This window comes from Macrobrachium rosenbergii, chromosome 53 (genome assembly GCF_040412425.1).
Source record: "Macrobrachium rosenbergii isolate ZJJX-2024 chromosome 53, ASM4041242v1, whole genome shotgun sequence".
NCBI classification, from domain to species: domain Eukaryota; kingdom Metazoa; phylum Arthropoda; class Malacostraca; order Decapoda; family Palaemonidae; genus Macrobrachium; species Macrobrachium rosenbergii.
Window position 1 is genome coordinate 27167824 of NC_089793.1, and position 15341 is coordinate 27183164.

Here is a 15341-nt window from a genome sequence, read left to right on the forward strand (position 1 = left end):
CCTTCACGTTTTTTTGCTCAGTTTTGATTTTATTTTTCAGTCACAGTCCCTAAAAAGTTTCATAGAATGAGATTCTGCATTTTTCTTGATTCCATTAAGAAAATGAAAAACACGAGTTATTGCCTCTGAAATCGTAGTAAGGTTTCTTCCCAGAAGGCGTCTGGTAAAATTGGTCTCTGGAGGATGTAATTTAAGTACGTTACCGCGAGAGTTTTCACTCTTTAGTCCCAGTCATTGTTTCCTTCCTTCGCTCGTCCAAATGGCATCTCAAAAGTGGGTTCCAATACTGTTTACAGTTTCAAACTGACTAATGAGTTTTTTTTTTTATTCATCTAATGCAACTTTTCCACAAATGAGGTGTAGAATGTTCTGGAGAGATTTACCCAGTCTTGACTTGATTCTTCATCATTTCTTTCGTTTGTGTATACTTTTCTGCATATTCTTTATTACAGTGTCGTACTTTCCAGTCCTCTTCAACTGAGAATGTTTTCCACCTTTTCATGTCATGCTGTAGAGACTTTAACTTCAAGTCACACCTTCAGAAAGTCAGAAAATATAGAAGTGCGAAAACTGTAGGGCTAGTCTCTAGATCTATGGCGTCACGACTAATTCGCACAATGTATTATGTAGGACCTCTTTGTAGAGAATTTAATTCAGAATAGTTTAAATTTAATCACTTTAAAGTGTGTTCCAAGTTAGATATGAAAAAAATATTTGCTGCTATATGTTCCCAAAATTAGGGACCAAATCCGGATTGGTGTAGGGGTGAAAAATTAGTAGAAAAATTAAAAAACATAAAAATTGTGATCTTGAATTGTTTTGCTTGCTTTCCGTATCCAACAGTAGTATGCAAATATTTATTTCTCAGAGAATTGTGGAACGAACAATCCCCCTGACGTTGTGAAATTGGAACTTCAAAAATTCAAGCGAATATGCAATGCATTGCTGCCCTAAAAGATTCTCCTTGTATTTCAATAATTTATTTAAAATTCTTATCTTTTATGAATTTAATTCATTTTCCCTTTTCTAATAACTGATCTATTCTTTCTGCATTTCCCATTACCTTCTGTTACTTCTCTCAAATGAACACCATATTCGTTGGAAGCTTGAATTTCAAGTCAGTGGCCCCTGCGGTGGACTTGTTCCATATAAATAGGGTTCATGTTCTGGAAAATATTAGTTAAGTATCCGCTGAGAAAGATGATGAAACTCATTCAAACTTTCCATATTTTTTCTCAGTGGGCCTTTTTCCTCCATTCTTGAACTCCCAGGAGTAAGAGTGCCATCAGTGCACCTTCATGCTTGCACTGTAGGCATTGCTTGTTCTTTGAAGGCCCTCTGGCCCTAGCTGCAACCCATCTCATTCTTTTAACTGTGCCTTGTTCACATTCTTTTCTTCCATCTTACTTTCTCCTCAAGTGTAAAATTGTCTTCATAGATCATCTGCGAGGGTTTCCTCCTGTTATACCTTTCAGATCTTTTCACGCTGTTTCCCTTTCAGTGCTGAATGGCCTTATAGGTGCCAGCGCTTGGCCTTTGGCTTAGTATTCTTTTCTATTAGGGACATTGCTAGTAAGACTCATATCTGCATCTTAAATCTGATTCAAATTCTAGACAATTTTTTTATTTTCCATTTTTTGCAACAGGTTTAAAATTTTAGATTCTAAAAAAAAACTTACTAAAAAGCATGTTAAGTAATTATTGGTGTTGAATAGTGCAGAATGCCATGAAATCAATCAGTTATTATTATTATTATTATTATTAGTAGTAGTAGTAGTAGTAGTAGTAGTAGTGTGCCATTATATGTTAATAATGTTTACCTTCCAATTCTTGGGAGTTCGTAATCGCCTCCCTTTACAAAAATTGCAACATTTTATTTTTTTATTGTAATTTTTTTTTTTTGCTCGTTTTCAAGATCACGGAAGTTCCCCCGAAAATCCTGGTGTGGTTCTTTTATTGCTTCTTATAACCCATCTCCGCCTCTCCCCCCTGTTCTTACATTCACAGTAGTCCCTCCCCTACCTTCTCACAATAATTAAACCCCTCTCCCCTCCCCCGACCCCTCCCGCTCTCTTGTCATAACCCCTCCCTGAGCCAGCTAAAATATCGTTGATAACAAGCCATTCTTATGCACCGCATTTGTGCAGGTAATGTTGAGTAATGAGGCGGTGGGAGCAGGTGGTAATGAGAGAGAGAGAGAGAGGAGAGAGAGAGAGAGAGAGAGAGAGAGAGAGAGAGAAACTCGGGAAGGGCAGGTTGGTAGATAATTAAGTTGAAAATATGCGATGTAAAATGTACAAGAAACTCAATAGACCGTGCTTGCACAATTGTGTAAATATAATTGTGGAAATATATTTGTCACCCAAGACGTGACTATTACCGGAAACGTTCTCCCCAAAGGCTTCATCAGCAGCCCGTCGACTTCTCCTGTTCACTGCATCAATCTTGTTTCCTGAATTCCGAGTGTTTCATTTGGTTTAAACCTAGGCGTAAGGTTCTTAGCACTGTCCCTTCGGACCCTATAGCTGCGACCCCTTTCATTCCCTTTACTATACCTCCATTCATATTCTCTCTTCCATTTTACTCTTACTCTCCACCCTCTCCTAACAATCATTTCATAGTGTAACTGCGAGGTTTTCCTCCTTTTACACCTTTGTAACCTTTTACTTTCAATTTTCCTTACAACGCTGAATGACCTTGTTAGGTCCCACATGGACCTACACGATCGTCCACCTTACCTCGCCGCCCGAACTCATACCCTGTGGGCATCCACTCCTACTACTGGAAGCAATAAAATGTCAACTTTCCGGCCATATTTATCAGAACTCTGTCCGTAACTTGTATATAGAATTATGTACCATTTTCCTTTCTCAAACAGACAGTTGAATGAACGGGCCGCCCGAACTCATACCCTGTGGGCATCCACTCCTACTACTGGAAGCAATAAAATGTCAACTTTCCGGCCATATTTATCAGAACTCTGTCCGTAACTTGTATATAGAATTATGTACCATTTTCCTTTCTCAAACAGACAGTTGAATGAACGGTAATCTCTATTTTGTTCGCCTCGTGTCAGGCACTACATTTCCGCTCGCAAGAGCTCTTGACCTATCTATTTGTTGTCTTGAATAAATTAGTAAGTTTGTAGCAGCAGCCTCTCACTCACGCCTTCGCTACAACCTCATAGGTCCCATCGCTTGGCCTTCGGCCTAATTTGTATGTTCTATTCTATTCCGTCTTTATATTTGTGTATTTTTAAATTAATAATAGAAGTATGCAGGTTCAAAATTACTGTATATGCCTTTTTAGTTTTCTGTACAAACTATTGAGATGGCTTTGTCTGTCCGTCTGCACTTTTTCTGTCCGCCCTCAGATCTTAAAAACTACTGAGGCTAGAGGGCTGCAAATTGGTTTGTTGATCATCCACCCTCCAATCATCAAGCATACCAAATTGCAGCCCTCTAGCCTCAGTAGTTTTTAAGATCTTACACACCACGCAGAGATGGGTCATGATAAGTTGTTTTATTTCCCGGCATCGTACGGAATTAGTCCAATTTCAATTTGCCTAATGGAAGAGGCTCCCATGGCACTTTTGAGAATCGCCCCCCCCATCACCATCCCTTCCATTACCTCTCCCTAACCACAAACCTTTTTCGGCTACTCAGATATATTTGGTCCTCAAATCTGTTTTCGTTATATCAAGAAGGTTAATTTAGGTACAGTGCGTTAATATCGGTGTTTTGATTTTTTATACTAACATTGTGCTGGATTTGGTTGTCTGCCCGGTGTGTTAATTAACAGCAAAGTTAATTTACTACCCAAGAACATGTTATTATCCAGTAACGCTGTTATTAATTATATGGGTGAACATTGTTTCTACGCAACCACCGTACGTACCACGTACAAGTAATTAGAGAGAGAGAGAGAGAGAGAGAGAGAGAGAGAGAGAGAGAGAGAGAGAGAGAGAGAGAATATTTACATTCAGCTGCATTCATAGAAATCGCTAAAGTAACTGTTAGTGACATAAAATTGTAATGTAGCATCTTAATTAATTATGCTATGGAATCCTCTATGCAAGGGTAAGATAATTACTCTGTTATAAAGAGCATGTCATTACGTGTAATAATAATACAAGAGACGTATTATTATTATTATATTACCAGAGGTAGGTTGTAAAAAAAGTCATTATCGGTTAATTACTCATGTGAGTTGTGTGCGGTACTAGTTGTGACGTCACAAATACCAATTTTCCTCGGTATTTTGGTTGCCGTAGGGGTAGTGCTGTCAGTGCACCTCACGCGGTGCACTGCAGGCATTACTTAAGGTTCTTTGCAGAGCCCCTCGGCCCTTAGCTGCATCACCTTTCATTCCTTTTACTTTACCTCTATTCATATTCTTTCCTCCATCTTACACTCCACCCTCTGCTAACTGTTGTTCCGTAGTGCAACTGCGAGGTTTTCCTCCTGTTACACATTTTAAACCTCTTACTCAAGTTTTCTTTTCAGCGCTGAATGATCTCATAGGTCCCAGCGCTTAGCCTTCGACCTAAATTGTAGACTATCTATCTCAGTATTCTGGTGAAGCTGAGGATATTTAGTTCCAGTCTGGTCGGTTATACGCCATTCGTAGTGTTTGTTTTTATTTCTGTGTAATTTAGTAGAAAACAGATAAATAAATATTAGTATGGTACATGTAATTTTGTATCGAAGCAGTATTTCACCGCAAATATGAATTTTTACAAACTGGTACCCAAAGAATATTCCATCCGATTAGTTTTATTCAGAATATTTAAAGGATAAATCTCTCTCTCTCTCTCTCTCTCTCTCTCTCTCTCTCTCTCTCTCTCTCTCTCTCTCTCTCTCATGAGTTGAGATCGTTCCGTGGCAATCGCGGTATAAACAGATGATAAAAACAATTGTGCCAATGTGGTACACTTTTCCCTTCTGTAGAAACATGAAGCTTTTTGTGGCTGTCTCCCATTATATATTCTATGGCGTATTATAATGTGTAATGTCTCCTTTATATTGTCTCCCATTATATAAAGTCTCCATTATATATTGTTTCCATTGTATATTGTTAATTACCATACAGTTTAAAGGAGAAAATTCGTTTTATCGTGACACACTCGAAATTGCGCAGGCGCATTACTCTTCACATGAATTAGAAAGAGAATTTTAAACGAATACTATTTCAGACTGTCCATTCATTATTCAAAGTATCCTCATTCCCCCTCCCCATTCACTCCCCACCCTCCAATTCCAAAATATTAAATTGCCAGGGAAAGATAAAATTAGATTGAGAACCTTAATAAGAAAATCCAATTGAAATAGGCTTAAGGAATGACCGGTGAACAACGGAGACAATAAACAGAAAGAGGAAGACGACGATAATTAAGATTCTTACGAGCTGCCATTACAGGTGTTAATGGTTGGGAGTTGGAGAGTCTGGTCTGTGTCTCAGAGAGATTGATGACTTTTTGAGTGGCTGTAGTATAAGGTCCCTTCTGGCGTCGGGGAGACGGATCCATAGAGAAGAAGAAGAAGAAGAAGAAGAAGACGATGACGACGACTTGGCTGAGAAGGCCTCCAGAAACAGCAGGTTCATTGAAGCCATTTAAGCAGTTAAGAAGGCCCCCAGAAACAGCAGGTTCATTGAAGCCATTTAAGCAGTTAAGAAGGCCTCCAGAAACAGCAGGTTCATTGAGGTCATTTAAGCAGTTAAGAAGGCCTCCAGAAACAGCAGGTTCATTGGTCATTTAAGCAGTTAAAGAGAAGGCAGAAACAGCAGGGTTCATTGAAGTCATTTAAGCAGTTAAGGCCTCCAGAAACAGCAGGTTCATTATAGTCATTCAAGCAGTTAAGAAGGCCTCCAGAAACAGCAGGTTCATTGAAGTAATTTAAGCAGTTAAGAAGGCCTCCAGAAACAGCAGGTTCATTGAGGTCATTTAAGCAGTTAAGAAGGCCTCCAGAAACAGCAGGTTCATTGAAGTCATTTAAGCAGTTAAGAAGGCCCCCAGAAACAGCAGGTTCATTGAAGTCATTTAAGCAGTTAAGAAGGCCTCCAGAAACAGCAGGTTCATTATAGTCATTCGTTGTGCAGTTAAGACCTGTGAAACAAGAGGTTCATTGAAGTCATTTAGACAATTAAGAAGGCCACCGGGAACAGCAGGTTCATTGAAGTCATTTAAGCAGTTAAGAAGGACTTCAGAAACAGCAGGTTCATTGAAGTCATTTAAGCAGTTAAGAAGGACTCCAGAAACAGCAGGTTCATTGAAGTCATTTAAGCAGTTACGAAGGCCTCCAGAAACAACAGGTTCATTATAGTCATTCAAGCAGTTAAGAAGGCCTCCAGAAACAGCAGGTTCATTGAAGTCATTTAGACACTTAAGAAGGCCTCCAGAAACAGCAGGTTCATTGAAGTCATTTAAGCAGTTACGAAGGCCTCCAGAAACAGCAGGTTCATTGAAATAATTTATTCAGTGATATTTTTGGCGCTGAATTCGTCATTGTTTCATGCTACTCATTTTGTCGTAATTTTGCACGTAGGTCTTTTGAGTTCCGACGACTAGGGTATCCTGATTATACACATATACCTGCCGGATTGAGTTACAGTTTGATTCAGTTAAATTCGTCGACAGCGTTTGCCTTAGTCATGGAAAATAACTGGCAAGAAATTTTCTTGTTTCATTAAAAGCAGTTCTATTCTGTCCACGATCTCTTCTCTGTAACATTTTCTCCTTCATAAAAAAATAGTAAAAAAAAAGCTTTGAAAGTTCTTGCCCTGGCCACACCCTTTCCCGGTAAGTGAGAGAGAGAGAGAGAGAGAGAGAGAGAGAGAGAGAGAGAGAGAGAGAGAGAGAGAGAGACGCTGAAGTAGGCTAACCATTTTTAGTCAAAACTCTTCAGATCTTTAACAATTTTATATTACGTTGATATTTTAGGTAGTCTGTTGGTGGTTCCTCTCCCAAAATCAGAGAGAGAGAGAGAGAGAGAGAGAGAGAGAGAGAGTGGTGGGTGGGAGACCTGAAGTAGGCTAACCAGTTCTAGCCAAATCTTTAAAGATCTCTTACAACTTAATATCAGTTTGGTATTTTAGGTAGTCTATTAGTGGCTCCTCTTCCAAAATCTCGGTAGTCCATTGAAGCGCGTTCTAAAACCTCTCTTCTGTAACAATTTGCAGCATATGGTTGACAAGACGCCCGGTAGCTAGAACGTAACACGCGTTAAGGAACATATGTTCTCAGATTAGACTGTCTCTCTCTCTCTCTCTCTCTCTCTCTCTCTCTCTCTCTCTCTCTCTCTCTCTCTCTCCTTTTTGATTTGGAGAGAAGTTCTGTGTTTCTTCTTCCCACTTTTTTGGGGGGATTTAGGATCTCTCTCTCTCTCTCTCTCTCTCTCTCTTCTCTCTCTCTCCTTTTGAGTTTAGAAGTTCTATGTTTTATTCCTGTTTTTGGAGGATTTAGGAATTTCGTGCTCTCTCTCTCTCTCTCTCTCTCTCTCTCTCTCTCTCTCTCTCTCTCTCTCTCTCTCTCTCTCTCTCAACCACGAGCGAGGAACAAACGATATAAGCTCGTTAATCCGGTATGTTGACCTATGCTGCCAATTAGGTGTTACCTGGTCATTAGTCGACGGTTGAGGGCTGCAGATAGGCGAGAGAGAGAGAGAGAGAGAGAGAGAAGAGAGAGAGAGAGAGAGAGAGAATCGCTAATTACCAAATGGTTCTTAGGATGACCCAGTTTTTTTTTTGGTAATCGGTGACAATGGTCTTTTTAGACTTTATTATTACATTGTTCTTATGTTTTCTGTCGCTGGCACTTCTTTATGCCGGTAATATAAGAGAGAGTCGTGGCTCAAGACCCAACCACGGGCACCTTACCTACCGTTCTGAAGCTCTCGGTTTAAGGTGCAGTCTTTCTGTGAGAGCGGTTGACCTTGGGCTCAACATAGGGAGGTATAGGCTCGTATGAACACCCATTGCATTTTATTATCATTCATAATGTGAAAATGAACATATTTATAATATAATGGAACATCCAAAGAGGAAATATATACATGGAAAGCAAGCGCTCACAGAACGAAGGCCCTTGAGTATAAATGTGAAAATAGAAGCAGCAAATTTTGCATGAGCAACGACTTTGGGGGATAGTGCCGTCAGTGCACCTCATGCGGTGCACTGCAGGCATTACTGAAGGTTCTTTGCAGTGAAGCGTCCCCTTCGGCCCCAAGCTACAACCCCTTTCATTTCTTTCACTGTGCCTCAGTTCGTATTCTCTTTCTTCCTTCTTACTTACCACCCTCTCTTAACAATTGATTCATAGTGCAGCTGCGAGGTTTTCCTCCTGTTACACCTTTTAAGCGTTTTTTCTGTCAGTTTCTGTTTCAGCGCTGAATGACCTCATAGATCTCAGCGCTTGGCCTTTGGCCTTAATTCTATATTCTATTCTATTCAGTTTTGGATGAGCGACGACATTACTCAGAAAACCTTAAAGGCAGTGACGAAAGAACTGAAGATAAATTTGAGCAAAGGAATCTCTAATATTGCTCGTGGAAGGAAAGGCAATTAAGGTACGGGGCAATGTTCAGTATACCTTAGTTTAACCAGACCACTGAGCTGATTAACAGCTCTCCTAGGGCTGGCTCGAAGGATTAGACTTATTTTACGTGGCTAAGAACCAATTGGTTACCTAGCAACGGGGACTGCAGCTTATTGTGGAATCCGAGCCACATTATAGCGAAAAATGAATTTCTGTTACCAGAAATAAATTCCTCTAATTCTTCATTGGCCGGCCGGAGACCCGAACTCGAGCCTAGCAGAGTGCTAGTCGAGAACTATACCGACTCGTCCAACGAGGAACTAGGTACTGGGCCTAGTGACAGCGTGGGACCTCAACAAAAATTGGCAGTTGAAGTTAGCAGCCTGATTGCTCATTAGATAGAATTATGTAAAAGGTAGTTAGATACACACACTCTCTCTCTCTCTCTCTCTCTCTCTCTCTCTCTCTCTCTCTCTCTCTCTCTCTCTCTCTCTCGGCTGCTTGTTGAGGGAAGGAGGGATGCGTACTTTAATACTGTAATATCAAGGACCTTGGTAGTATCTGCAAGCCAGATGTTGCAGTCAGTTTTTATTAGACTGTACGTTACATAGCAATTACAAAAATTATTATTGCTTGGAAAATTTAGCTCAAATAAAACAGCAGTGCGAATCTGAAGGGAAATAGCTCATTGTCACAGGAGTTAATGAGACTGACAAGGTTGAATTCGAAATTAATATTTAATGGATTCTAGGACTACCGCCTTGCTACCTTATTCCGATCCGGTCTCTCTCTCTCTCTCTCTCTCTCTCTCTCTCTCTCTCTCTCTCTCTCTCTCTCAGAGCTTCCTATCCTTTTGGTATAGCCTCCTCCTCCTCTTCCTCCTCCTCCTCTCATCTGTCTGTCTGTCTGTCTATATGGATAGATAGATAATAATTCACATATACGAAACTAAACTACTTTTCTTCTGATACAAAGGTCACTCGTTGATGAATCTGCTCCGTTGTGAAATAGGGTTGGCAGGTAACTCTGTCCCGTTTGTACTGAGTAGGTTTACCTGTAGATAAAAGTAATCAAGGTGCTGAGGACCTTATTCAGGAATTAATAGAAGGTAATGTGTTTTGTTTTTCTCTACTATGAAGCAGTACATATCCTTTCCTTAAAAAATATTTTATTTATTCCAGTGATTTGAGAGAGAGAGAGAGAGAGAGAGAGAGAGAGAGAGAGAGAGAGAGAGAGAGAGAGAGGAATTCGTTGGCTGGACGAGAGGTCCACGCCAGTCTTCTCAGATACCCTTCTAACTTTACCAAACTTAACGCAGTGACCTGTGCTGGCATAAGGCCAAACACAAGTAACTAAAAATCGTTTATATTTCACCCATTTCACCCGAAAGGAAAAACTACTTAACGAGAAAAAGCCACCCGGATTCTGCCGAGATGAAACGTAATTATCCTGCATTACCGGAAGTATGTTTTTTTTTTCCCTCTCCTTCATTGTGCCCCAAAAGTACGAAAATGGTCACTTAGCGCTGATGCTCTTCTTTTCTTTTTTATGGAGTCTGCGTGTTTTTTTTTTATTTTTTTTATTTTTTTTTAAGTCTGCGGTACCATTCCGAAGAACAATGTTCCCTTGTCTCAGATGTTATGACCTGCATTGCTGACTGTCTTCGTAAATGTGTTTGTTTTCAGCATGCCCTTATATATATATGTATATATACAGTATATATATATATATATATAATATATATATAATATATATATGTATATACATATGAATATACATATGCATATATACTGTATGTTTATAAATATACTTATATATTTTCATTTCTCAAGGCCGCCTGCTCTTGTGTGACGTGAGTCAGTTAATGACTTTAAGGTTTGTTCCATTTGCAGACAGATAACACGAGCTTTCAGTGTATTATGTACAGTATAATGTATATGATAGTGTATGTATATATATATTATTATACTGTATATATATAGTGTGCATATATAATTACGTATATGTATACATATACACAATACATACATATATATATATTTATATATATACATATATATATATATATATATATATATATATATATATATATATATATATATATATATATATATATATATATATATATATATATATATACATATACAATATATATTTCAAGCCATCTTTTCTATTCATTCAAATAACTAAGAACAGCGGTTTAACAATTCCTAATCAGTTGGAGGAATTGCTTTTGCATGTATAAATTCAAAATTCAAACTTCTCTGCCTCTCATTGTCGTTCGCATATGATCCCTAAGCCATCAACTTCATTCTTCTCTCTCTCTCTCTCTTCCCTCTCTTTATTTTCATATTTTCTTGCTTTGTGTTTGCTTGTCCCGGATTCTTTGTCTTTGTTCGTGTGCTCATATATCTTGGAGGGATGTATGTTCTTTTTTTCTCTTTTTTTTTTGCACTCTTTATTCCACGATATCATTAAATGACTTGCACATCTTTTTTTTCTCTCTCTCCCTCTCTCTGTGTTCCTCATATCTGTCTTCACCTGGTGGTTCTTGTTCTACCACATGTGATGAGGTGGAAGTTGCCATTATTGCAGATTTGCTGTGCGGGTTATGTGTTGGAGATGCATATATATATATATATATATATATATATATATATATATATATATATATATATATATATATATATATATAATTTATACATATATTTAAATTCTTATATAGTAAAAGTTTTATAAGTTTTATATGTTTATATATTATATATATGTATATGTATATATATATATATATATATATATATATATATATATATATATATATATATATAATTTATTATACATATATATATATATAATAATATATATATCATTAATATACATATATTATATATATATTTATATATATATATATGTATATATTATTTGCTTATATGTAAAAGATACATAAATATTCGAATGATTATTTTATGAGTCTAAATTGATCCTACCTCCATTTCCTACCGTAAACTAATTATGGAGAACTGATTTCATTCCTATTTGATATCGTGTCAGCTCTTGGAATGGCTGTAATCAGACATTTCACCCTCCTTAACCTCGTCCCTAGCCCCCTACCTTATCCCTCCTCGCACCCCAAGTCGTCCCATCCCACCTCCCATTTTAGGGGGATGGGGTAGGAGGGGATGGGGCGGGGGGTATCAGTGGATTGGTTGGGCAAGGGTGTAGGAGAAGGCAAGGAGGAGATTGCACAAGCCTCTTACCCGGGCTCTGTTTCACTCGGGAAGAGAGAGAGAGAGAGAGAGAGAGAGAGAGAGAGAGAGAGAGAGAGAGAGAGCGCGCAAGCCGCCGTGGCTTTAACTGGTTGGGTTCGAGGGTCCCTCCAGAAGAAAGCAAGACCCCGCTGAGGAGAACACTGTGCAGGTGGAGACTGGCCGAGAGTAACTGTATCAGCCATGTGCTCTTGTTCAGCATAATTAAGGATCTCTCGTAGGATCCCTCGTTGCTCTCTCTCGCCTTCGCGGGCGTCCTAGTGCGGACCTTCATTTGAAGGGGGACCTCGGGAAAGAAAGTGTCCCGTTTAAAATATCACGTGAGAAAAAAATTATAGGGGAAAAATATTGTTGGTCGTCAGGCGTTGATGTTGTTTTGATATTGAACGACTTTCTTCAGGAGCAGCTAAATCTCTCCTGACGTGGCATACGTTGTATTTGGTGCTGTTGTGGCTTAGCCTTTTAGTGCTCCTTCGCGGGAAGGTGATGGTTTTGAAGGAAAAAGTTTAGAAAAGGGAGAAAAAATCCTCTTTATCAAGTCGTGTCGTTTTATCCCCTCTGGAGACTTAAAACTCGATTTTAATCCTGGAGAAAGGGGTGCCTCCCCACAAGTGAAGAACCCCTGACCCTCCCCTCTTCTCTTTATCTCACTTTCCCCTCCCCCTTCCCCCACCCCCTTAACCTCCTCGAGGACTACATCTACTCTGCGTCAAGTCACGTCACGTGGAAAAAAAAACCACCTCGTAACGTTGATTTCGGATAGTCACGTCCAGTGTGGCACGTTGCATCTAGCTGTGAACATCGGTGTTTTTTTCGTAATCTCGGAAGCGATTACGGGCTCGAGACGCTTAGCAATTCTGTTGCTAGGCTGTGTGTTTATTTTTCAATCTTTCGGTTTCCTGGATTTCTTATACTGTAATTGCCCGTTTAGCAACCCCAAAATTGCGGGGCAGAAAAAAGGAAATTTTGGGGCGAGCAGGAGACTCCCGTCTTTATGTTGCTCTTGCAGAAGCATCATAGTGCCTCAGCTTCGCCTACGACAGCTCAGCGTCAACGGGTCACTATGGGTACAAGGTTAGTATCAGTACTATGTCTGATAAAACTACTAATTACTTCTACTTTTTTATGCTACCACCCTTCCGACAATACCAGAATGTTGTTTGGCTTTATTAGATGTTAACAGAAGGGCCATATTTGTGTATTTCTGCTACCACTGGGATTTGGCGATAAACTGTTAATGCAGTCACTGATATCCTTATTACTCCTGCAATGCCATTTATAGGCATGACTTCCATTCTTGTTCCTGTCACGGGTTTCAGGGTAAGCTTTCTGGAACTGAAGATGTACGATATCATTATTCTCATGTCATTTACTAGCTAATAAACATGTCTTCGTTGTTTTTATTTTTTTTAAGCTATATTACTGATCCTGTTACGCCTACCGTTTAACAGTAGTACGGCTTGAAAACTTCCCGCGCTTTGGTGCCATTTTATAATCACGCCTGTTAACTCAATTTTTTGTTATTATCTTGTAAACGATCTTCACTTAGCGCGTTTTTAATTGGACTCTCTCTCATCCGAATCTGGTATGAGGATCGTCTCTTTGCTGAAATAAATTTCGAAGGGTTATTGACCTTCCACAGTATCTACTCAAGAGAAGCTTGAGGACGACTTGTGGACGACTTGAGATGAGTTTTAGGTAAACGACTACGATAGGTAATTGATGATGATTGACCAGGATCTCATCTCTCTCTCTCTCTCTCTCTCTCTCTCTCTCTCTCTCTCTCTCTCTCTCTCTCTCTCTCTCTCTCCGTGGTGTGAGTTTATTAAAAGCCATTATACCGTCTTGTGGTAACTGTTGATCTTGCCGTGAATTCCTTCTCTTAATCTCGTTAAACAGCGTTTGATGCACTTAACCTTTTTTTCAGCAAATGGGTTACAGACGAGACAAATGGGTTACAGACGAGAGAGAGAGAGAGAGAGAGAGAGAGAGAGAGAGAGAGAGAGAGAGAGAGAGAGAGAATGGTCCAGAGACAAGAATTTCGCAACTTCAAAATTGAAGCCTTTTCACAAGTAGCTTAGAATTCCCCGACACGAGGCGGCCTTGAGTGTCAGTTTAGTAGAATTTTTCCATTACGAATATTTTCTTTGTTTTTCTTGTTCTTGGCGTATGTTGAATTCGCAATGATTTTTGGGTGTGGGTTATTTATTTAGCTTAGTGGTGTCTGTCGGTATTTTCCGTTAGAATTTTGTTGTGTTACATGTCAAATGGTTATTGTTGTTGATTTCAAAGCATTTGCTACGTTTTAAATAATTTTGGCTCAGATTTGAATTTCTGCTTTTAAATGTTTTTAGGCTTTTCATTTTATATCATGATATATTACAAGTAACTTTTTGGTCCACATACAGCATTTATTATATTTCAGTAGTAATGGGTTTGCATTTAGAGTATTTTTGGGGTTTGCATTCGATAAACCATCATGTTAACCTCGGATATGAGAGAGTAAGAAGCTCTTTGCTTAATAATAATAATAATAATAATAATAATAATAATAATAATAATAATAACAATAATGTTGATGTTTTCGAATTTTTATTGTGGTTTAGAAACAGAAATAAAATAATTCACCTAACATTAACAGGAACAATAAATAACATACTATAGATTATATGTTGAAAAATGTGACACCGTATAGATTTGATACACGTATTTACAAGTACTGAACAGGTATGCTTTTGAATTTCACATTGCCGATTTGAGTGAAAGCGTTTGTTGAAACATTTTATTTTCTCTAGTTATAGACATCCTTTACTTGACCAGGTCTGAAAAAGACGAGAAATCAAACTCAAGTTGAGAACGAAATCATTCTAGTTGTGTGTGACGTCAGTTCAGCCTTACTGTGCAAGACGATGACGTGGACAAGTATTACAAAACGAAATTTTTTTTTTTCTTTTAGATTTTCGTGAACGTTGAATTCGTAACTGGAAGTGTCGTTGACAGGTATCTGACGTGTAACATTGAATTCTTTTTTAAACGAAATATTGATGACAAAGCGGCTTGTTGTCAAATCAGGTTATGAAAATGATTAGTTTATCGGAGGAATATTCAAGCTGTAAGGAGAATGTACTTATTTTTAAACGGGCGAATTATATCATATTTGTTTTAAAATCTTATAGTTTACGAGTGGTGTCTCTTTCAAATGTCCTAGGTAGAACGTCTCCAAGAAAATCTACGAGTTGCCATTTATTTTTAAAAAATCTACCCATAAAAGTACGAGTTGCCAGTGATAAAAAAATCCAAAAATTACGAGTTGCTAGTGATAAGAAAAAATTTAAACTGAGTTGACAGTGATAAAAAACTAGAGTTGCTAGTGATACAAATTAAGAAAAGCTACGAGTTGCTATTGAAAACGAAAAATAAAAAACTACGAGTTGCTAGTGATACAAAAAAACTACAAGTTGCTAGTGATACAAAAAAACTACGAGTTGCTAGCGATAAAAACTACGATTTGATAGTGATCACAAAAATAAAATAAACTACGA

General features: G+C 38.5%; 1 protein-coding gene across 3 annotated transcripts in view; it reads left to right on the forward strand.

Annotated features, from left to right (window-relative positions):
• cdm (importin-13-like protein cdm) overlaps nt 1–15341 on the forward strand; it is a 156032-nt gene that overhangs the window by 53055 nt on the left and 87636 nt on the right. For 2 of the 3 annotated variants that reach the window (XM_067096940.1, XM_067096942.1), the window contains exon 1: nt 12759–12873. The exons of the other annotated variant lie outside the window; for it this stretch is intronic. In XM_067096940.1, coding sequence (XP_066953041.1) covers nt 12794–12873 — 80 coding nt within the window. In that variant the 5' untranslated portion in view covers nt 12759–12793. Of the gene's footprint in view, nt 1–12758; nt 12874–15341 lie in introns of those variants that run through there. 3 annotated transcript variants of the gene reach the window in all.